At 40.1% G+C, this 25231-nt stretch overlaps 1 protein-coding gene across 9 annotated transcripts in view; it reads left to right on the top strand.

The window, feature by feature from the left end:
* Positions 1-25231, top strand: part of MAGI2 (membrane associated guanylate kinase, WW and PDZ domain containing 2) — a 1265804-nt gene that overhangs the window by 1107500 nt on the left and 133073 nt on the right. For 7 of the 9 annotated variants that reach the window (XM_087861140.1, XM_087861142.1, XM_087861141.1 and 4 more), the window contains 2 exons: positions 15285-15376; positions 24586-24778. In XM_087861140.1, coding sequence (XP_087717266.1) covers positions 15285-15376; positions 24586-24778 — 285 coding nt within the window. Of the gene's footprint in view, positions 1-8136; positions 8179-15284; positions 15377-24585; positions 24779-25231 lie in introns of all 9 variants that reach the window. The other 2 variants (XM_087861146.1, XM_045793391.2) reach the window with 1 other exon arrangement.

The raw sequence follows: 25231 nt of genomic DNA on the forward strand, positions 1-25231 counted from the left end.
CAAGGGTACATTAATAATAGCTGAAGCCCTGCCAAGAGATATATTGAAGCTGAGATGATCTGGCATGATTTTATATTTTGAGGTTCAAAACGTCTCTCAAAAGTAGAGCCTGCTGATCTAAACTTTACTTTAAAAAAAAAAAAAAGCTTATATCTTTTGGTTTTATATTTTATTTCCTACTGTTTCCCCTCTAAGCCCCTGAGGAAAATCAGGAATATATTTGGTGGGGAGGATGGGGGAGGGGCGGAGGAAGAGGTGGATAGTTTTGTTTAAGTCACCAAATGATAAGATAAATGTTTGGGATTTTTATGTGTAATCTGATCTTGAGTCTGCAGCTTCGATTTTTTTTTTTCTTGAATGCAATCATTGAAGAGTTTAGGGCCATGAGTAAACGTTAGCCAAGTCCTTCTAACTCACAATCACAAAAGTAATGGTTCTGAAACGAGCAGAGAGCCAGGTGCCAATCATTACTACCTAAAACTTCTGCTTCTCATTTAACACAGTGGGGCCCCTTTAATGCAGTGGGGCCCATTCAGTCATAAAACAAAATATCGTGTATGCACTTGTCATCCTATTTGAAGGTCCTCTAAAATTATTTCATTGCACTTTATAAATATTAGAAAACAAAGGTTTTGAATATTGCATATATGTTCCTCGTGCCTCTTTCCACCATCTGACAGGTCATCTCTTCCAAATGTTAGAGGCCAGGAATCTTAATGGCATGAATGTATAATCTATGAGAGAAATACACAGTATAATATGAACCTAAGTAAATGGATCAAGAAACCGAGCCTAGTGAGAAGTGTTTGGTCCCCTGCGCTCCCTTTTACAGTCTGCTGATTTCTTTTGTCTCTGTGTTCCGCCAATGTCTTCTCTCCAGCTTTATCATCTGAAACATGAATAGCAAGTTTTAAATTGTGTGTAACCACTGAGGATCTGAAATCTGTTTATTCTTTATGAGCTCAGGGGCTGAGAATTATGCACCCAACTGGTAAGGGGAAGAGGAGACATAATACCTTTTCCCCATCCTCTACAATCCTCTGTAAAGGCAATTTTCATTGATAAAATAGTTAGGACAGCAGGGCAGGCATTGAGAAATCATTTTCATCAAAATGAACCCCCCCATACACACCTTTATTTTAAATAATCAGCTATGACAGGGCTACTGTAGTTCATCATTCCCCTTCTGGCTGAACAACTGGAATGTCTTTAAAGGATTGTATTGTTAGAGTGTCTTTGCTGTGATAGAGTAAGAACAAAGTAGTATATTTAGCTGTAAATGTAGGGTGTGCATTTAGGGTATTGATGCCCAGTAAACAAAAAAAAAAAAAAAAATTGAAAAGATTTGAACACAATGCTTAATACCTTTTCTGCTTCAAAATCCAAGTATCTCTTGAATACCCACTTTACTCTCAGTGCTGTGGAGAGATACCAAGAATGAGTAATAGGTCTTACAAATTCGTGCTCTTACAAATTTAAATGGGCAACTAAGTGTAAGCAGGTGTAGATATCGAGATACAGTAGAAGTTCGAATTTGGAGGTTGGAAATGCATTGCAGGATGAAAATATTGTCACGTTCTTGGGTCGTTTAAACTTCCGGTTACTTTTAGGAGCTTCAAGAGATGCTTCCTCCCATTTCTGTCTCTTCATTAATCATTTGCTCTCATTCTTTTGTAGTTTCCTAACCAATGTGAGGCTTTCATATTTGGGACAAAGGCAATGTTGGCATTTATCCCACCCTACCTTCATGGTGTCTGATACCGTGGTGCCCTCAGTTTCTGAGCAGGAATTGCACATGACCTTCTTTTCAACTCAAAAAGAATTCTGATTTCTTTCTCCAGCCCCTGCGATGCTGTTTCTGTTCATTGCCTTTCCTCTGCTCACCTGTAACAATCCAAGCAAACCAATCCACCTTAACCTCCCATACCTTTCTTTTTCAGCCCTCCCCTGGGAGGTCTTTATCCCCTGTGCTTCCACAGCCACGCCAACAACCAACAGCCTGACTCCCACCCCAGCCACCTCCGCCCCATCCGTGCCCCACGGTTGCCACTGCTGCCTCTGCTCTAATGGTGTCCCCCCTTCATGTTTTGGTCGGCTCTCTAATGTTTCTGAGGTCACAGCAATGTTTTCAGGGTCACAAGTCTTAGGAGGCAAAAGAGGGCAAGCTCATTTCCTTTCCCATCCTTTGCTTTTCTATCATGTTATTTCATAACACTAAATGGAGTGTGAAAGAAACAGGGAAATCATGTCAGGGGAAGCAAAGCTCTACCCTGAAGATTAAGGAAACCAAACAAGCACAGGGCTACTTTCTCAGGTCTCAGGATAGCTGATCAGTTCATTCTGCTTGCGGACATGCAGGTGTCTAGAAAAAACAAAGCCGCCCTTTGCCCTCTCTCTGTTCCCTGTTTCCAATTATGAAAAAGTTTCATTCTCTCACTTACATGTTTGGAATGCCAGAAAACATTTTTTTAATGAATTGGGGGAAAGTTTAGTGTATTTCTCATCATCTTCCAATAGGTTTTTTTTAATGACCATGGAATATGTGCATCCGTACAGAGGAACCATATTCAAAATTTTGATGTGAGCCATGCCTTATTCCTTTGAATCACATGCATAACATTTAGGCTTCACTCTGTTTATCCTTGTGTCCCCAAAAACTTTTTCCTGGGAGAAAAATCCATGGGGACCAGGGAAAGTATGGAAGGGAATCCCAACCAGAGCTTGTCTAAGCCAAGCTCTTTGACATTTTCCCTGGCCTATAGCAATTTCATGGTATCTTCCCTTACAACCGCGTCTAACGCTAAAGAGATTTTGCGTTCACATTCAAAACTGGGTTGCAGTAACTAAAAAGAAAGAATGTACCTCCACCCACAAGCTTCTGCTGTACAGAGCTACAGAATGTTTGTTAAATCGAGGCTGTCAGGAAGTATTTTGATTCAAGTCACCAGTCCCCTGCAAATGATGGAAATTTATCAAATGATGTAAATGCTGCTGTGCCTCATTTGGCTCATAATTAGATTATGCTGACATTTTAATGTGCATGCACGGGACGTCTTAATAAAGATGTGTTCCTGAAAAAAAATGTAGTGATTTTAAACAAACAAAGACAACCGTAGGATGCTAGAACCACATGAAACAGAACATGACGGTGTGAGCCTATGAGAGAGAAGCTGGAAATGCCTCCCATCTTCATGAGATCTTAGGATGCGATGGAACCAAAGAAAGAGAATGAAGATTCTTCCAGCGGGCAGGGTGATGCTTCCAATTTCAGAGCAACAGGCAGAGTGCCTAGAGGCAGCACCTCCCTGCTCCACGTCAATCAACAAGAATGTATGAGACATGCAACATGTGTCTAGGACTCTGCTGGACACTCCACAAGAAAAAAAAAATCATGAGAAATAAATCCCACTTGTACTAACCTACTGAAATCAAAGACACAAACACCGAGAAGGACAATTCCTAAATAAAACTGCATGACACAACCCAGCAGGTCATATCAGAATTTCAACCTGAGAAATTGTATGGTAAATATAGACAACAATTTCAATGTAATTAGACAATTAGACCAATAGTTTCTCATTCCATGGGCAAAATTGCTGTTTAATCAGGAGAATGTCATGTGTTCAATATCTTCTAATTATCAAAAATCTCATTAGTCCTTATTGGAAAATGCTGTGCAGAAAGAAATTTGTTTTTTCTAACTTACTTCCACATAAGCTTAAAGCTTGTATAAATGAAAGAAACATGCCCCCCAAAATCTCAGAAGACGTTTTGACCAATGGGCTTTTTTGGGTTTTCGTGTTACTTATTTAAGCGTTGACCCTCTGGCATTACCAGCGATTCCCAGAAAAAGGCAAAAATCTCTGCATCCCCATCTCTATTTAAGACTCTGTGATAAAGATCACTTTTCTCATTGTGTAATAATAGCCTTTGTGGATAATTAACTTCTTGCTGTCCTCATTACTTGCATTTTTTTAAGTTGAAAGCAAAGAAAATACACACCTTTGCACAGTGGGATAAGCCATGCTATTTTTTGCTTCTCCCTTCTCTGTCCTTTTCTCAGGACTCTCAGGAAAGAAGGACTAATTTTCTTTGCAATCACAAGAGAAAGGGCTTACATTTTGTCATTTTGTATGCTAATCTTGAGAAAGAAACTATTGTTTACCATTTCTAACCTTGAAAAACGACTTCTAAAAGCCCTTGCTGCTTCTCCCCCCTCCCATCTTCTGCCACCCCCCCCCCATACGTGATGGTGTCATGTATTTCTGATACGAGAAGAAACAGTTTTGTTAACAACCTACATCCCCAGGAGACGACATAGGGGGCTACACATACCAGTTTGCCTGGGACAGTCCTGCTTCGTGTCATCCTGGCATGATTATTAATAGCGTCCCTTTCGCCCTCCAGTGTGTCCTTATTTGAATGATGAATTATATGGTTTCCCTTTACTGTATAATCTGTTGGAAAAAATAACATCATTACTGTCCAAGAAAAGCATATGAGTACAGAACATGAATAAAAATTTCCATACCTATTCTGATAAATAATTTCCTTCAAGTTAATTTATTTGGCTGACCGAATTTTTGCCCTTACATGCTTTATTCCTAATTTGAGGTAAAGACGTGTGTGGCTTGTCTCAGGAGCCAGACTCTCAGCAAACTCCCTCCATACTCAGAACATTGTGTATGTGTACAAATCTAGAGCGTGGCAAACGGAGTACAAAAAACAGACAGCAAGGCTTAACTCGTTGAAGTATTATACCATGGAGTTCTCGTTCTTCTCACAGGTAGTAAATCAGATTCAACATCACAATAATCACAGGCCCAAAAGGGAGGTAATTCTGTCTTTCTTCCTGCCCCTAGGGAAGATTATACTCACATAACTTCAGAACAATGGTTGTCATGACTCCTCCTCTGGATGCCAAGCAAGGCGATAACGGTACTTCCCAAAGAAAATGGAGTCACTTTGGAATCTTACAAACTAAAGTTCTGATCATGCTAAAGAGCTTGGTGATCTAGGAAGGAGGGCCCTGCCCTGTCGCTTCACTTTGCTTTGAGCCAGACCTATTGTGAAGGTGTGTGTCATCATCCTCAGTTCATGGGGCCGTTTCTTGAGCATACTCCCCACTGCAGCCTCAGAAGCCAGAGCAACAAGCAGATGAAAACAGGAAGCAGCAAGAAAAGAAAACTCCGTGTTCTCTGAAACCCTTCCCTTGTGATACTGTCCCTTGGTGTGAACCCGAGTTGAATTATGACTGAAGTTGTCCACACTTTTTTCTCTTCCCATTGAACCTTGCTTATTATAAATAAACAATTTATGAGGTACAACATGTCTGTGCTCCCTTGCAGTAAGACATCACTCAAATGTAAGATCATAAAAGTGTCAGGGATCCGTATGGTGTAACGTGCCTTATGGTGGAACGTCTTTAGAACACAAATTCCTCTGGAATTTCTTCAAGAAATTCTTTCCAGAAATTAGCAAGAATAACCCATATTAAGCAAAGGTAGCAATCAGAAGTAACCACAGGCCAGTTAGAGCATAATGGAGGAGCACAGTGGTTTTTAGTACTATACGTGACAAGAAATTATGCTTCGTAACCAATCAAAAACAGACAGCTGTGTTTCTCACATCTATGGCTTTTATCCTACGGTTTTGTTGTTCATTGCGAAATTCTTACGTTCTTCAGTATTATAATGCACATAGAACTTACGGCTAATCACAAAAGGGTGATTGTATCTCTAAAGTAATGGTTTTTCTGAGGCTTTTTCTGTGTTATCAGTGAGCAAGGGCTGTAGTTGGCACTGTCTCTCTTCCTAACACGAGAGCCTGTAGGAAGGATGGGGGTAGTGCAGGACTTGAGACTCTAAATGGAAACTGATGGTGGGAGCCACATCATGCAAAGTGGGTACACAACATCCGGAGCTTGGAAGCCTGTTGCAAGTGCTTCTGCTTCAGCCTTTCAGGCTCCAGTCTCCCTTGCCAATGTGATTAAACATCTGATACAGTCAAGCTGGAAATGTCAATAGTTTTCAGGAAGATTCTAATGCATTATGGATGCCATAGCCGTAGGCAGCTCTTAAGCAATCATGAAAGGCCACATTGCCTTCTGAGAGAACATCCACACATCTGAATGCTGCTAGACCGAGCCCTGGCCTCATTTGCTTGGACGTTGCTGTTGCCCAATGGCTTTAATGTTCTTAACACACGTTCTCTGGTGCACTATCTTATTTTAGTGAAATATTAAAAGAAGATGATATGTAAATGTTAAGATACTTTTGTCAATGACTTTAGCATTAGAATCATAAAAGAGTAGGAAAAAATTTAATAACATTATCATTTAAAATGTCCTCAACAATACTACGAAGGCTAGTTTCCTGTACCTTTTTCCCATGGGAAAACCATTATTTCTGGCCTTTGTATAATTTATGTTATGGTTTAATCTGTGGGAAAAAAATTGCCTTTCAGCTGGCGTTCTAGTATAGCACATATTTGCGTCACTTTGCAGTTATAATGTATTGATCAAGGAGATCAGTCATTCCAGTTAAGCTGTGTTTGCCATTTTTAATATGTGCATTTTAATTGGGAAATCTAACTTCAAAAATAGTACTTTTGGGTACTTTGTAAACAATTATGGTAATATTTATATTTCTAACAGGTCCCTTTTAATAAAGAAAGTTACCATGACATGAGCTAAGTATAAAGACAGTGAAGTAAATGGGTTGGGGGACACATTTTTCCCATGTATTTTAGAAATGAGATCCAATCTGATGGCTTATAAATTTATTTCATTCAGTAGTTTAAAACTTAATGCTCCTGGAATCAGACAGGGTGGGGGTTGGGGAGCCAGGGGAGGATGTGAGAAGTAAACTCTAAAATCAGTCCTTGACTGAAAGTTATTTAGTATGTCAAAGCATTTTGTTGGTAGCACAAGTCGACAATGCAACCCAAAGTATTTTCATGAATAAATATGAGACCATCAGGGCTGCAGTAAACCGAATGTAACTGCTGGATGGCAAGTAGGTCCTAGTAAGATTATGATAATATAAAATGTCAGTTTTACAACTAATGGAAGTGTTTAGAAGGTAGCAGCCATCTATCCCTGATACAGCTCTATCTTTCCGATGAAAGGATATTTCTCAATTTATAATCCTACGCAGTCACACTGTATGTGGTAGATTTTTAAGAAATAACAATTCTGGAAAACTAATTTGCCATTACTGCAGAAACCCCGATTACCTGGCAGGGATGATCGTTCTGGCCTCTATGAGAGAGGGTGTGGGGTGCTGTGCAGGGTATGGTCAGGAACACCTGTCACACCCAGAAGTCTGGTGACACTCTGCCTCATCATCACCCTCAAAAAGCTTCTACTTCATTTTCGTTGTTGAAGAGTGGAGAACTCTTTATATGAAACAAAGCTCAATAAGAAAGCAATCAGAATTTGGTCTTATTTTAATTTTTATTAATGTAATAATAAAATACACATACACCTCGTGTATCTGTTACAGTATGCATACAGTATTTAATGCTCATGTCCACAAATTTTTATGTTATGTGTAGCAGAGATTACATCAAAATCCTCATGAAGGATCCATATTGCCAACAGAAACCAGTGTAACTCAACTACTTACACATCACTTCAACTGTCCAAGTAACTGGAAGTATCAAAGTATTTGGACTGATGAACATAAGTCAACACACTCATTGACTGACTTTTCCACTTTTCATCTCAGTACTTGATGACATGATATCTTAACCTGATTTTAAAAGACCTCTTTATTTTGTGCATAGCTCAGCTTCTGGATTGACTTTACTTCTCAATAAGCATTTTTATAATGAGAACCAAACTTAATTTTTGAAAAGGAGGATCTTTTTTTTTTCTTCTCATTCTGAATAAAAGAATTCAGATTTTTCTATTTTGCATGCATATAAATGAAACACATTTACAGACCTATTCATATACATAAAACAGGGCGTGTCCTGCCCACTAACTTCCATGGATTTTAGAGAAGCAAAATCATTAAATTGGAGCACCAAAGGTTGGGGGTGAGTTTTAATAGCAACAACAAAAAAAGTTAAAAATGAATTTTAAAATGCCGTAAATGAATTTCAATTTTAATTCCCCATTTTCCCATCCAGAACAAGTGCCACCAAGGACCAGTTTTCGAATGGATTCCTCTGGCAAGTATTCTTCAGTACCCACAGTCCTGTGAATGAAACGTCTTCCATTCTGTGTAACAAATCATTCTTCTGAGTAGTATCAGCTTAATAGTATATAATCACTGTGCTAATTTGATTCACCCACATACATACATATTTAAGGTAGAGAGTAAGTCTCATCAAGGTGGGTCTACTTGGCTGCCAAGGAAACAAACAAAAGAGAAGGGGAAAGAGTCATACTCCTTAATTACTTTCATAAAATGCTTTAGGAAAAGACTAGACTAAAAAACCAGGTGCCAATGAAAGCCACCAGAGAGTAGGTCCATGATGCCTGAGATAGTAGCTTCTGGCCACATGTAAGCTAGTTGGCAACCGGAATGATGGCTACTCTGAACTTAGATATGCTTAAGACGTATGTAAAATCCATACTGGATTTCCAAGACTTAATACAAAAAAGAAATAGAAATGTATAATATCTCACTAATTTTTTTAATTGATGAATGCTTAAATAATATTTTGGATATACCAGCTTAAAATCTATTATTAAAGTTGATTGTACCTATTTCTTTTTGCTTTTTAAAATGGGCTGCTGGAAAACTTTGAATTACTTATGTAGCATACATTTTATTTATACTGGACCATGCTGGACTAGATAAATAGAAATAGAATATCTCACGAGATTTACAATTTAGATGTTTCCAAAGAACTTACTGGAAATTTTGCTAATGTGGGATGAAATGATTTTTACATCAACTAAATACCTATGTCAGTTTAATTGTTTAAACCATGCCACTTACAAAATGCAACATTTCAATGGTATTTTAAGTTAGAATAGAATATCATAGTTCAAAAGCTTTCAGTAAAAATCAATTAATTTACTTAAAAGGAAAAACATTTTTTTGACCTAATGGTTCCAAAAATACTTACCAATTTTGGTTTAAGCTAAAATATTTAATGTTATTACGGAAATGAAGGAGGAAAAGGAAGATTCAGATTTTTTTTACTTTTAGAAAGTGCTTTGAACTGCCGCTTAGACCACTGGACTGAAGGCCAGAGCACTGAAACAATTGCAGAAAAGCGTGTTTCATAATAATAGTCTATTTCAGGTCTGTGGGCTCACAGCACACATCTCTAGAGTGTTTCCATGATGACAGCTCATTATCCATCTCAGCATGTTCTAACACCCCTTAGAGAATATATGTGCTTGAGATCATTTCATTCTGTAAGTTTCCATGTCATTTTTTGGATATGTAGAAAATATGGAAAATATTGCTTAGCATTTTGTACTCAAGTAATATATAAAGTATTTGTTTAGCTTGGTCTGAAAAATTTTTAACTATGATTATTCTTATACATTGACTGTAAAATCCTTGTAATTTTAAAAGGATATCTTATGCCCAGAAGGAAAATGAGACCTAGTAATTACAGTTGCAAAATGAAAGTAGGATTTAATTTGAGATTCTAAATCTCTGTTTATTGGCCACAGCAAGCACATTTCTTGAAAATCTCAGCTTCTGAATATACTTTATTTAAAAACAAAGAAGCAAGAGAAGAACAGCCTAATAGTATAGATTACCTTGATATATCTGCACAATACTTTTGCATTTAAAAAAATATGCATTAGTTAAGAGAGAAAAGTTACAGTAATGGTTTGCATATATCATACCACTGTGCAGTCCAGATTTTCAGGAAAAGCACCAATCCAAATATTTGATTAAATGTCCACACAGATATCAAAATATTCTGGAAAATCATGACTACATCCAAAATAAATGGATCTCCCATACTACTTCTCACATTTACAAAATGTCCTTTTCAAATCATGTGTCATGATTTTTGACTCAATGTGTTTATCATAATTATAAGGTATTTGCTAACTTTAGCTGCCTGTGATGCTTAGGTACAGAGGCAAAATTGATAGTAGGAAGTCCTCAACAATGTAATTATGAAAAAGAAGTGATAAATTCACCATAGAATAATGCTGTGGTTTATCAGGTATACTAAATTGGTGAGTATTATAAAACAATTAAATTCAAGAAAAATTTATTTAACAACTCCTACAGGCTGTGCATAATGGAATACTATAGATGATAAAGATAATTTTGCCATCATCAAGGAAGAATGATAGTGAGAAACAGTGCATCCATAGCCAGGACTTTTGAATGGACAACTTCACCCAAAACCAAGAGAGCCAGGGTGTAAACTATCACAGAAACCAAGAGTAGAAATCGCTTCCAGGAGAACTTCCCTTGTTTAGAAACAAAAGACATCAGGGGGTCAGAAAAGGTGTGTCAACAATGTTAAATGAGGCACAGAAATCAATCAGAATGTGGAAAGGGAAAATGACCATTTGATGCAGTCATTGGGATGTCATCAGTGACCTTAAAGGGAGTGCTTTCAAAAATGCTAACACAGCAAAAGTCAGACTGGCAGGAGTAAGTCACAGATGATGAGGATGGGGAAGTGAAGGCCCCACTAGAGACTACTCATCCAGGACAGAAATGGGGAGCGTGAGAGGGTGTTTGGTATGGGGAAATTTGAGTTTATTTGAAGGCTGAGAAGGAAAACCACACAGAGTGGGAGTTGGCTTCTATATAGCTAAAATGCATCTGGCCACACTCATATTACAAAGGTATAAAAGAAAAAAGTAAAGAGAAGGCATTCTTTTAAAACAAAATGTATTAGCTACCTATCTGGTAATATTAGGTTCAAGGGATAGAAACTATTTAATTCCTACTGAACTCATTTTGTATCTGGAGTGCATTGAAAGTCCAGAAGCCAGGGACATATTTAAAAACCACCTTTGAGTCCTGATTCCTTCCTCAATCTCTTTCTTAGATCTCTTTACAAGGAAAAGCCAAATAACTAATGCTCTTTCCAGCAGAAAAAATTGAATGAATTCATTCTCTGTGCCAAACTGATAATAAGCCCATGGTACTTACATTTTAATTAAAACATGAAAGGGGATTCAAGTACCAAAATTTAATTGACATGTTTGCAGCATCCCTTGTGCCAAATTAATCCATAAATGCTGTTCTTTGCGTTTCTGAAGCTTGAATCCATTCATAAAATTAATCAGTTGTGTTCGGTTACACCCACCCTTTTCCCTAAAACTGTGCACAAAGTCATGTCTTTCCAAATCTAGACCAAGGATATGTACAGCATGTGAAGCTTCTGGAGTCTTAGTGCAAAATAAGAAGCAGCTTTTGAAATTCCGCTTTTCTCTATTATGAGGGAGGTTGTCCTTATACCTGGATGTGGCCACTATTTGCTACTTTTAGTACTACTAGTTCTTTCAATATTTGTGGGAGCCCAGGATAAATCAGAACTTAAAAATTCCATTCTGGTAGTTTGCCACAGTGCTCATGGAAAGTCCCATCTGGGATAGATGTCTTAAGATGATTTATTTCATAATGTCTGAGGATCCTGGGACCCAACTTCTAAGGCAGAAGCAACAGCGGCCAGGAATGGCCATTGAACACACAAATCCAGAGTGTTCTGACTTTCCTTAGTTCAAGCAATGCCTGATGTATCCCTGACAGTTCTGCAAAAAGGCCTGAGGAAAAGAAGGTAAACAAAGAGCATGGAAGAGAATAAACAAGAAAGCAGAAAACAAAACAAAACAAAAGGATGTTGGTGGGGGCACCGTTGAGTGACATCCAAAATGACTCAGGTCCCACTAGGTGTCCACCAGATTCCTTCATCAAACAACCTTCCAGGTGCACGGTTAACAAACTAACAGGAGAGAGAGGTGGTGATTGTTAAATTCTGTCACAGCGGGGTGAAGAGTTGACCCTTAGATTTCTTTGCTTTACGTTTGTGCATTAACAGGGGAAGAGACAGCATGATCTGGTAATTTTCAATGTGTCATCAGGCCAGGGCTCCTGGGTGGCTCAGTGGGTTAAGTGTCTGACTTCGGCTCAGGTCATGATCTCAGGGTGTTGGGATTGAGCCCCACAGGTCAGGCGCCCTGCTTAATGGGGAATCTCCCTGTCCCTCCCCCTCTCTCCCTCCCTCTCCCTCCTGCTTGTGCTCTCTCTCTCTCTAATAAATAAATAAAATCTTTAAAAAAATAAAAACAAAGATAAATGTGTCATCCAGCCAGAAGAGCAGCTAAAGGAAATTATCAGAAACATCATAATCGTCCAAGAGAGCTAACAAAGCAGGGGGTGGGGAAAGAGTAATGTCTCTCAGCTTTGTGCATATAATTTTAGGTATTTTTAAAAACCAGACTCAAAAGGATGGGGAGAGCAGGGGAAGAAACCAAAGAAAAATTATCTTTCTAAAAGTTCTTATTTTCCCTTTAAAAAAAAAAAAAAGTACTACTGCCTTAAGGCACAATCTATCATTTAAACTTTTTTTCCAGTTGACTATGTCTCTCAAGTTTCCATGCCCTGAAGCCTCTGAGTCTGTGTTCAAAATTAACAAAGAAATTTTTTTAAATGATGTATGCGGGCATCCTTCTCTTATGTCTCTCTTTACTTGTTCACGTACCACGTAGCTAGCCTGGAAGAATGGAGAGTGAAGAGGACATGGTAGGCACACATCCCTACATTTGAAATCAGAGTGGCCAGAGCATAATCAGGAGATCGTAATGTCACCAACTTGCACACAAAGACTAGGGGGAAGAGGGTAAATGCCCTGCTCACATCTGTTCTTCAAAGTTAAATAAAATTAGCCAGCCACAATCTATGTTCTTTCTACTAAAAACCAGATTCCTGAGTCATTCATTAAGGAAAGGCTTTCCAATTCCTCCAGGAATGACAGCATTCTCTGATACAAGACAACCCCCTTGTACTTTAGCACATCTCAAAATTCTGTTACTGGGATTCTCTTAATTTCGGCATTCTCTTGGGGAAAAGTTTTATTTAGCAAATAAAATGGATCGCATAGTAAACTCCTTTTAAAGTTCCCCATGTAATATGGATTGATGCTGAAGCCATTGGAAGAACAGTTTCCCACCCACTTTCCTCACCAGTGATGCAAAAATGAGAATATTTATAGGAGTAGATGGGAAGTTCTGGTTATACGTATGCTAGTGCTATCATTTTAAGTGTCAAAAAATATTCTCTCTTTGTACTTTTATGGTCTCTTTGTATATTATATATGGCCTAGAGTCCTCTAAGCTTAAAGTAACCTAGAGAAGAGATTGCTGTGAGCAGTAGAATCATAAACAGCTTCTAGAGATTTGTAAGTGGTTGGGCATTATCTGTCATCTTCCCATCTCCCCTTGCCTTTCCGCCTCCCCCGGGAGGAGAACCTGTGATTGCTATGATTTTATAGGGCTGTTGCATCAGCCTGGAGTCCCAAAGCCCCAAAGGAGAACACACTCCCAGTGTGTGATTTCATAGATGTTGTAGACCCCAGGAATAAACGGAGTTCAAAAGCCAGTTGTGACTTGTAGAGTATAGGGCAAAGTTTTCCTCTTCCTTTTACCACCCAACTGATTTCTTCCAAGTTCTCATCTTTCAACTATGAATGATAATATAATTTATAAAGGATGAGTAATGGATGTGGAAATCCAGTTGTTTAGTCGTCTCCGAGTTTTATACTAGTCATTGAATGGAAAGGTCTTTGGTTATATGTGCATGTGCTCGTGAAAGGGCATGAATGGTTATGGATTCTTGCACAATATATACATATATGCAAGTGTACTTGTGTGCTTGACTCAGTTTTGTCTTGTCTTTTGAGAACAGTAACACAGAACCAGCTTATACCTATATTTCAGAAATGAATGAGTTGCCTTTTGTATATTACTAGGAATGCACAGCCCATGTTGGAGGGCACAGTGGTAAACCCAGTGTCATTGTGCCTTGTTTACTGGATCACTTCAGCAGCCCCACTTACTGTAGAGCCTGGGAAAGATTTGCCTGGCCAGCATTCACGGAGTTTTTCTCCAACTATGACTACTACTGTATATCCAAATGGCCCAGACACTTCCTCCTGCCCCATGAGGATCATTCTCTGAAATCCCATCCCAATTTCCAAAACCATCCTATGTAAGCAATTTAATATTGCTTCTGTAAATTCTAATACCTCCTTTAAACCATGAAGGCCTAGGATCACTAAATACTTCTTAAGCAAAGGATGGCATTAATAAATATTTCCCAAAGTTGCTAATATCCAATGGCATCCCAACAATGACACGAAAGTATGCACAACTCAGTCAGTATGGAGACTTTACCCCTGTGAGAAGGATTCAAAGGTCCTGGGGTAATGGGTAAGCCTAAATCACATTCTCCTTAAAAAGTCAAAAGAGGTCTTATACTTTTTAGGTATTTATTCTAGGATTGAAAAAAATTGATATCCAGGAGTCTCCCAGATTATTTTTAACTACATTTCTGTTCTTTGAGCTAACTGCAGAGAAGTATTCCTCTTCTAGTTTATTTTGAATACACTAGTAAAATCAGTAGTGGCTTCCACATTGTTAAATGTTTGGGGAGGTGGGAGTTCACTTACACCAGGCAAATTTCTACCCCTAAGTTATGAAAAACCCAAAGGAGTTTGTCTGGAAATAAAAACTTCACTCAAATTCCCAATTCAGAAAAGTTTCAATTCTGTTTTTTTTTTTTTTTCTAATTTTTACAATTCTAAAAAAGACAGCTTAATTAGGCATGAAATTGTATCTCCCCCCACCCCCGCCTGACAACACGAGATGGGATACATCAAGACATAAAGAGATATTTGTAAATTACTAGGCAGTGTTCTACCAGGTAGTTCCAGGATGTCATCTCTTCTCTCATACTTCTGAAACAATCGTTCTAGTCAGAGTAAACATCCTCAAAGTGACAGCCAGTCTTCTTGACAGCAATCTGAATGCTTTCGGGAAAATAGAGAATTATAGAGGCATCTTTTTTTTTTTTCCCCAGTCAGGAAATTTGTGTGTTCTTTCTGCCTATGGTGATACCCTAGTAATGCCCTTGTTTGATCACTGTTAATCCAGAGACTACCTAATTTTGGAACTTTTTTGTTACCACCTTTTTTTTTTAATCCTCTGATCTCCACCAACTCTAACAGCACTCTCATTAATCACATCCACAAAATTAATTTATCATTGGTGTGTTCCATTTCTCAGGGAGTGGGGAAGAGACAAGATTCATTACTCAATGGGATCTTCTTTATGCCAGGTCCAGATTATAAGGAGCTGGATGTCCACCTTCGAAGGATGGAGTCTGGATTTGGCTTCAGAATCCTCGGGGGAGATGAGCCTGGGCAGCCTGTAAGTTGAAACCTCTTTATTTCCACACTGTGGGCTATATACCGTGTGTGTGCATCAAGGGAAATATCATTCACTGTGAATCTAAAAGAAAATCTCTGAGGGCTCAAAAAAAAAAAAAAGTTTGAGGTTTGTGTTCTTTTCTTGCTGTTTAAGTTCTCAAAACGTGTTGGTGTTTCCATGCCAATATAGCATCATAAATTAATGTACATACATTAAGAGGGGATATTATTCTTTCTCAGAATGGATTGAATTACTCTTGAATAGTTCAGTTATTTAATTGTATGGGACCCCTGGTCACTCTGGACAGTGACTCAAGGTAAACACAGAGTATGACAGAGGATACACATGAAGGGGTGACTTGGACCAGTGGAATTATGTACGTTTGCAATCAAAAGTACAAGGGAGAAAAAACACAGGGATAAACAGAAGTAAAATAAAGCTCAATGCTGCAAAATCTCAGCCAGATTCAAGTTAAGAAGATGTTCACAAAGCGAACTTCAGTTGGCAAAATATTGGGAATTTGGGGGGAGCTCTGAAAAAATTAAACCTGTGCGTGTGCGCGCACACACACACACCTCATTATACACCAGAGCCAAAGCATAAAATAATATACAGAAAACTCAGCAAAGCTAGATTTATGAGCATGTATCAAAATATCAGCCATAAAATACTCATTGTAAAAGATGTGTCTTACATGGTACCCAATATGACTAAGTCAGGTCCATGGAAGGTTTGAATAAGTGACCCCCCATTCCCGCTCAGCTCATACAAGGGATTTAAGTTGTAAGCCTCAGTTTCCTCATCTGTAAGATGAAGAACACAATAGTGCTCTCTCATAGACAGAGCTTTAAGAATTAAAGATTGCATATGCAGACCTCTAGGTGTCTGGATCCTTTCAGGTGTTGAGTACAGGTTTATCGTCATCATCTCTCTTGTTGGTCAGTTGTGCCACAAAATAAAACTAGAACCAAAAGTGGGCAGAAATCTTCAGGAGAAAAAAGTTAATCTAACAAATGAAAGAAATCTGTAAAAATGAAAAGTGTCCCAAAGTGAAGTTGATGGCCTCGGTAGACAGTGAGCTCCTTCCCAGCAGAAGTATTCAAGCAGAGCTGACGAGAACCTGACAGGAACCCCAGAGAGGTTCCTCGGCCCTTCGAGCAGAGATCCCTTACTATGCAAAATGCTGAGAAGCTGAGCTTAGACTCCAAGGATGAGGGAACTCCAGGAAAAAAGACTTATTTCCTAATTTGGGGGGATAAAATTTGGCATCAGTCAACCATGATATCACTAATTCCCCAGCTGCCAGAGATGTGAACATGTATTTACCATGGAGGGTTGTCTGGATTTTCCTATGAGTTCTTTGGGAGGAAGGCGAGTGCTAAGGTAAAATACAGGGCACAAATAACTTTGGACTTACATTTATCCAGAGACTAAATGAAGGATCTCATGTCATGGGCAGAAGCAACAAATCTCAGTTACATTTCGCTCCCTTTCACAGACTTGTCCCCTTCTATCTGCCACCCGATTCTGAGTTTACCAGGGATCCTCAGTCACCTGGTCAGGAGGCAGCCTCACTCGTCCTTGTAACTTATCTAGAAAGAACCAAAAATAGTATCCAGTTCCTTCACATATGTAAACATTTAACCTCCAGCTTCCACAGAGTATTTTTCTGACTTAGTTTCCTTCAGGATTATTCTCTAACCTATTCATATGTCTCCCTATTTAGTTTGATCAGTGGGATTTAAAATTCCCCCTAAGCAGGACCTTCATCTTCCCCTTTTTTATTCTCCATTAGTACCCCCATAAATGAATAGTATGCCGTCAGCCAGACTGTAGGTTAAGGTCACAGTCCTCCAGACTGCCAAGTCTGCCCCCTATTCCTGACAATGGCTGCAATGATTTTGCAAAACTGTAAAGTCTGAAGGAAGAATCTCCCTCATTCAGACACTAGCCATAAATTTGGGGGTCCCATGGCCTCCTTCAGATTTGATAATTCAATAGAACCAACTCCTAGAACTCAGGAAAGTGCCGTACTTATGATTACAGTTTTACATTGAAAGGGTACAAATTAGGACCAATCAAAAAAAAAAAAAAAAAAAGGCCCATAGGACAAAGTGTGGAAGGGCCCCACATGCAAAGCTTCCATCATCCTCAAGGACAAGCTATCCTTCCCAGCATTGATGCCAACCAGGGATGTTCACCCAAGTATTGGTGTCCAGAGTTTTTATTGGGGTCTCATTATGTGAGTATGAGTGATTGAGTCATTGAGGTGGTTGAGCTCAATCTCCAGCCCCTCTTCTTCCCAGAGGTCAGGCTGATGTCACAAAGTTCAAAGGCACAACCCTCTAATTATGTGGCTGGTCATTTTTTCTGGTCAGCTCCCCACCCCCCCAAGACTGGGTATGGCTGCTCCACCCTGAGTCATCTTCTTCAGCATAAACTGTCAGGTCCCCGCCATGAATCTTCCTCATTAGCCTAAACTCTCAGGCGCAGTACAAGTGTCTCACAATGAACAAAGATACTTCTGTTCCAGTGGTCTAAAGGTTACAGTTCAGAAAAAGCCAGACTTCTCTTTGGGCTCAGGCTAAATTCTTTATTATACATTTATATGTTTCAAAGACACTAAATGAAGGAAATAATGGCACTTTAAGGTGATTTTTATCACATTGTGGGGGATACTGAGACACTTGTAGGGCATTTAAATGGGTAAATTCATTAGAATCCATTATACTCGTAGTAATGTAATGCTTCAAACGTACCAACCTAAGGGGTCTCCACCAGAAAGATGAGGTTCCTATTCCAAAATGTACTGACTGACATACTTTTTCCCCCTTACCGATCTGTGAACTCCTTGAAGGCAAAGACCGAGTTTTGATGGTGTTTGTATTTTCCAGGGCCAGCACAGAGCCTGGCATAATAGTACTTGCTAAATGGAACTGAAGAGAGTCTTCTTCACCAAGCCAAACTGTCACCTGACCCTCGCAGGAAAAAAAAAAAAAAAGGAGTAATCTGGAGCTTACATTTTCTGAGGCCTCTGGATGCTACAGGCTCTGTAGAATGTAAATGGTGTCATCCTAGAATCAGGGACGGTGTCCTAGGAACCCTACAACATGGTTTGCTCAACCCAGTGTTTTAAAATTTGGAACACCAACTAATTTCACGTGTTTAAAATTCAGATTTCCACATTCTCTTGAAAAATAGATCTATCAACATTGGGCTTGTCTCTCTCATGGACAAAAACTGACCAGAACTGAGGGGTGGTCCGTTTGAAATTGAGCATCGCCACAGTTCCCAAGACCCCGTTAGGCCTCTGTTAGTCCTTCAGTCTGCTGTCTTTGAGACTCCCATCCCAGAGGACTGGACTGAAAAATGAGTTATTTTCCACCAAAGGAATCTTCAGCCAGGGCCAAATCATGGTTTTTACAAGCCCTAAGCATATCATCAGGTTTCTTCCCTTATATGATAAGTACAAATAAGAGATTAAACTATGAAATAAATATAGAAGAAATAAAGTTCCAATTCTTACCATGATGCTTACTTCAATATAGTCTTTGAAATATAAAATTCTTACGTTGCTGGAACCCTTCTCCCCCATAGGCTCATGCTTTGTCGCTTTGGGGGTAAACTAGAGCCACATTCAAGAATATTATCTTCACCAGTCTCTCCCTCCCCCAGGGGTAGAAGGGACTGCATGACTGTTCACAGGGAAGGCCTGGTCTTAGCTGGCTCGAAAAGGGAGGCGCCTGGCTAAAATGTGCCTGGCACTGAAGCAGTAAAATTGCTGCCCAAGTGGAGCAGCTGTTACTCAAAATGAAGCTCAGGTGTGTGAATGCAGCCACAGTCACCACCCGGCCTCCAGACAGCTTTGCGCCTGGTCAGCGCACACGCTCCCAGGTTCCCAGCCCTTCTGAGCATTGCCTTTGACTCCGGAGTCCTTTCTCCCCTCCAGTGGGCAGGCATCCAGTATCTGTGATAAGCCTCCTCAGATTACATGGATTGTTGGTTATCCCCACTGTGTTTATTTAGATTTATTCTGGTTTATTTTTTCATTTGAATGATTTAAGACACACGCAGCCTGCGAGTTACAATTTTGACACTTAAGCCCTGAAAGTAGGAGCCTAAATCTTCCTAAAGCAGGCAGAGGCAGAAAGTAATGCCTTGAAGACCAGAATGCTGCACCTCAGAAAGACCATGTCAGGAAGAGTGAGTCTACTGTAAAGATTTCCCATAAGCCTTTCCCTCCTGCTTTCCTCCATTGTAAGCCCAGAGATAATATATAAACAAAATGTGCTGGCCTCATTTAATTGCTGATGTGCTACAAAGGGAGAGGCGCATGAGGTGACTTGGTCCCCACCACAGGAGGTCTCATAAATTACATCAAACAGGTTTCTGCCTCCACATACACGAAATGGTACTGACATCTCAGGGTGCGCATTAAACACGACAACATAGCTTTCGGCAAATAATGAACAGCAGGACTCCAGCTCCAACAAAGCATATGGGCATTTTTCCTGCAAGAGGAAATACTTTTCACAGTTAAATAACAATAGAAATAGAAAGAAATGAAAAATTGCCAGAAAGGAACAAAAATGGGATTTCCAGCTGTGAGCTGAAAAGAGATGGGAAGGCATCAAGGTGGAAAGATTTAGAAAATGCTGCAATGGAGAAAAACTGTTCTTAGAAAGAAGAGGTAATGATAGACACACTCCTTGGTCAGGGAGTCTGTGCAAACTCATGGAGAAGTTTCAGAAGGCAAGAGCCTGAAATGGGCTTGCCATGTTGTCACGTTGTCCCAGGCTGTAATTATTGCAGCTCTGACCTACCGGGGTTGGATTTGCATTAGGTAGAGCAGGAAAGAATTAGAAGAATTAAAAGACCTGCACATAGGATCTTGGTTTTGTTTGTCTCCTACTTCTTTCCATTTTCCTTTCTTTGTGTTAGCTTTTTCCCCTGGCTAACGAGGGTGCCAGCCACTTCAATGTCAATTGCTGTTATTTCATATCAAATACTCTGTTTTGTGCCATGCCTTCCCAGCCTATCAGGTAGAGTTCTGGAGTTGTTGTGACACTTTTTTTGTGGTTTTTTTTGTTTTTTGTCTTAGAGAAGGCAGTTGACAAGCTAAGGCCACGAATCAGTTGTTCATGGGGTCAGGGGGCAGTCTTTTTAGAGCTGTTTTGACACAAAGTTCTAACTTCAGGGCCAAAGCAGTAAGGACAAGATAAAGAACTCCTCCAAGAGCAATGAGCAAACTGATGGGTGGGTCTACATAGGCTGAAGGATCCAGTGAGGCTAGAGGGAGGTGTGTGTGGAGTGAGGCCAGTGTTGGCTGGAAGACTCAGTGACCAGAGTAGCCCAGGGTCAGCAAGACCAGAAGGGAAATGTAGCTTGATGGGTCAGAGAGCCCAGACTATGTACTTGGGGAGGGATTGGAGGGTGAGGGGGTCCCTCAACAGACCTGCAAAGTGACAAGGGTGATGCATCAGGGAGCTCAGGCCAGGCACCAGCGGCAGAGTCCTTCAGCAGGCTTAGAAGGTGACCAGCGAGACCACAGATCCCATGGCCATTGGACCAAGTGAGAATACTCAGGACCTTGCTACTCAGAGTGTGATAGAGCTATAGACCGAAGCTTCCCACCTCTCCGGGGAGCTTGTTAAACATGTGCCATCTCAGGTTCCACCCCAGACCTGCAGTATCACACTCTTGGGGGTAGTCCCAACGCTGTGTTTTAATAAGCTCACCAGGTGATTCTCTTGTACCTTCAAGTGTTAGAACTACTGGCTTAAAGGATCAGATGTCCTGAGGCATGTTCTTAATAGTTTAAGCAAACAGGAGAGTGTATACGCATTGAAAAGGCGGTAGGAGTTGCAGTCCAAGAAGGACCCATGGACCATCTAGTCTCTGCACTGACCATGGCAGACAGGAAATAAACTCATAGAATGTCTGGAGCATTCAAGGCATATTTGAATTAAAAGGAGGAAAAAGTGGGTTTTTTTTTCCTAAAAAGAGAAGATACATAGAATTAGCTCTGTAGCTACAGAGAAATATAATGCACAAAGGTGCAAAATGGCCAAAGGCTAAGGAACAACAGCTGCATGAGAGCTGGAAGCAGGGACAGAGCACACGGTCAGCCTCTTCCCAGCAAAGGTAGCGGCTCCTGGTGGATAGAGCAAATGTACCTGATACTTACAGCTAATGGGCAGGCCGCTCAGTGCCTGCTACAGTCCCCCACACTCAGCTCAAGTCAAGCCTGTTTATTAGTTATGTCAACCTCTGCTTGAAGCAAGGGAGATGATGGATTATAGAATGTAATTACATAATAATATATATATACATATAGGAATTATGGTACACTATAAGAAATTATATTGAAGTAGTACTATGTTGAACATACTATTTGGATATAAACATGTAAGATTTGATAAAGTGAACAGAAGTTTGAAGAGTAAAGTTTCCAGTTTTAAAAAAGTATGTCAGGTAAACATAATCTTTGCTCAGATGTCAGCTTCTCAGTGGCACGTGCTCTAACCAGCTCTTGCACCACCTCGGCCACGTGACTGACACCCACCCACCACCCCGCTTTGCTCCCTTTTTTCCATGGTGCATGCCTGCTAGCATACAGCAGAACTTAAACACTTACTTACTACACTTATTATTGTCTGACCACTAGAATAGGAGTTCTATAAGGGCAGGGATTTGCGTTTATTGTTCACGGATGAATTCCTAATACCCAAAAGTGCCCATGGGTTCAATAAATATTTGCTGAATAAATTAATTAATTAGTTTTCATGTCACGGCAATGTGGCAAAAAAACAGATTGTTTGCTAGGATTTTCCTTTTAATGGGTGATACTAAATTAGTATCACCTAGTAACAAAGAAGATAATTTCAAGAGCATCTGTGTATCTTTGCTGTCTGCTTACAGCAAGGGAGGAATGGGAATTTTCCAATGTGAAATGTTGGGGGGTATTTTGGTGGTTTTTTTTTTTTTTTTCTAGGTGAAATTTTGTTTTTACTATTTTTGTAGAGGGCCCAGCTGCAGCCAGGGCTTTCTCAGATGTGACCTATATTTTGGTTCACTTTTCTCAGTGAGAGACAGAAGTATAGCTTCAAGTTGATAATTAACCAGCCAAGAAGCTCACGAGCCATTTTCTTCTCTGTAACGAGCTATAAAGTCTCTCACTAAAGCATATAAGAGACCTAAAAGTTGAAGCATTTAGGGGGACTAGCCCAGCTAAACGCAGCTTTTCATGGGGCAGTGGAGAAACATAGACATTCATTTTAACTGGCTTTCGCACAAAGCACTTAGCAAATCTTTGAAGGGCTCCTTAGTGGGTTCAGTCTTTTGAAGAAGAGATTGGAACGTCTTTACAAAGAAACTCATAAATTCAGGCTGGCATGACAAAAAGAGAAACGGAGAATGTCAGAAGCAGGCCCAACCACCGCCTGTAGGAAATGGGTGCGGAGCATTGCCGGGAAAGAACCACACTGTACAGCCAATCTAAGGCATACGTGAGGTTTTCCTTGTGATGGCAGTAATGAACCACTCCTCAGAGCACCAATATTCAATGTGGAAGCGCATCTCCCCCAGCCCACCCCCTGGAATAGGGAAAAAGTAGTTGTAGTCATAGAGAATTGTCTTTCCTATGGACAAGGAAAGCTGTTCAGCAGACCAAGGCTATGAGGTCTTCAGGAAAAGAGAATACTCTTCAGCCTCTAATTTTGCAGTTACCGAGAAGTCCTGGGCATTCACGTCAAGTTGCCATGTTGACAGGCCACACCGAGCAGTGTGACCACGTAAGAATCAGTCCACTGTCACGCCTGAGACACGCAAGCCTGCAGTCAGGATGGGGCAGCCCTGCCAACTAGCTGGGATCCACAGATCTGGGGTTTGAAAGAAATCATTGTGCCTGAAAGAAATCCATCTGTGAACAAGGGATCATTTTATAAAGACTTAAAATAAGACTTAGATGATAGTCTCTGTAGTATAATCAGGCTGAGGGTAACAACTGCCTCCGTCTGCTGTGTGGCTAAGCCAGTGTGCAAAAGAAAAAGGATAGCCATGGTCCATGTGGTGGAAAAATTGTAGGTTAAACAGTGAACTAAAATATTTAGTGCTATTGTTTTTTTCTCTGAGAAAGAGAAAAAAAAAGCCTCATTAATGGACACTAACCTGAGAGTTTCTGGTGGGAAGAGGGAAACCGTATATTATGTCTTTCGTTACAGTCCCTGGTTCAGGGAATTACCATGCATACATTTCCCAGATGTGTTCCTCCTCATTTCTTGATATGAGAGTCACCTAAACGACAGAAGCATTTCAGGGGATGGGCAGAACTGGGAATGTCCTTTACACAGAGGACAGTGCTCTAAGGGTTTCCTTATTCAAAGGAATAGAGCAAAAACTGGGAGGAGGTTTGACTGAGACTTTTTTTAAGTCAACTGGCCAGAAAAGCCAACTGTGAGTTTTGCTTTATTTTCTCCTTACCTCCAGCCTTTCAAAGCAAAGCAAAGCAAAACAAACAAACAAACAAAAACTGCTCTCAGTTTTGTAATATGCAGCAGCTAGTTTCCCCTGACATTTTCTGAGCACTCACTATGTGCCACGAGCAAAGTGAAATGCTTTACATGCATTATTTCATTCAGTTCTCCCAACAACTCCATAAAGCAGCTCCCGTTACTTTACTTCCCCATTTTGCAGATGAAGGAAACTGAGGCTCGCAGAGATTAAGACTTGCCCAAGGCCACACGAACAAGAAGTGGAACCAGGATTCAATCCCCAATTTGTTACATGCACAGTGGCCAATAACATCAGAGCATTTGGGGTTAGAATTTTCCTGAAGGGTGATAACTAGTGAGCCAAGAAGCAAGTGTCCCCCAGACCTTATGGCTATCAGCAGCGAGTTCAAAACGTGTATTTCTCTAAAAGCAGTTAGCAACCTGGGAGAGTGGGTTAGGCCCCTCATTTTTTGTTTGTCAAGTACGTGCTCAGGTTTGGAGTAAGTGGTAGAATGTGGGAATAAAACCTTCCACCAAGTTGTACATACATATAAAGAAATTATATCTATATATGCTATTATTGTCTATAATCATATTTATATATAAGGAAATTATATATAAACATTATCTATAATTATATTTACATTAAAAAATCATATATATATGGGGAAACAAAGTTGAAATGTAAATATCCTTTCCTTCTCACTGCTTCTCCAGATTTTGATTGGCGCCGTCATTGCCATGGGTTCAGCCGACAGAGACGGCCGCCTGCACCCCGGAGACGAGCTTGTCTATGTCGACGGGATTCCAGTGGCTGGCAAGACCCACCGCTATGTCATCGACCTGATGCACCATGCAGCCCGAAATGGGCAGGTCAACCTCACTGTGAGAAGGAAGGTGCTCTGTGGAGGTGTGTGGCTCAAGCCAGCAGGGAGGCTTGGGGGTCAGGTGGTGAAATGCTTTTGTGGGACATGGTAAGGACACTTGAAACAAGATTTTGAATCAGTTTCTATATTATACAAGGACAAAAGTCAACCTAGATCTTCCAAATGGAACCATGATTTTGAAAATGCAGATTCTTACCCCACTATAATTCCAAGCAGTCTCTCAGCCCTATGTTTTCAGTGTAGTCACTAAAAATTCCTAGCAAAGCCTGGGGCTCATTTAAGATGTGTATGCGCTTTGCTCTTTGGTGGATGCTAGTTCTAAGAGGAACATTATGGTAGTGGAAAATACAGCTTTTGAAAATGTTCCTCGTTGTGTTTACAAGCCAAGAACCATGGCATTTTGATACCATAATAAGGCAACTAGGATGGAAAATTAGCCTCCGGTGTAGAGCCTGATAAAAGGTAACAATAAAACT

The sequence above is a fragment of the Ursus americanus genome, chromosome 3 (genome assembly GCF_024610735.1).
Source record: "Ursus americanus isolate L20-20 chromosome 3, mUrsAme1.1.p, whole genome shotgun sequence".
In the NCBI taxonomy this organism is placed as follows: domain Eukaryota; kingdom Metazoa; phylum Chordata; class Mammalia; order Carnivora; family Ursidae; genus Ursus; species Ursus americanus.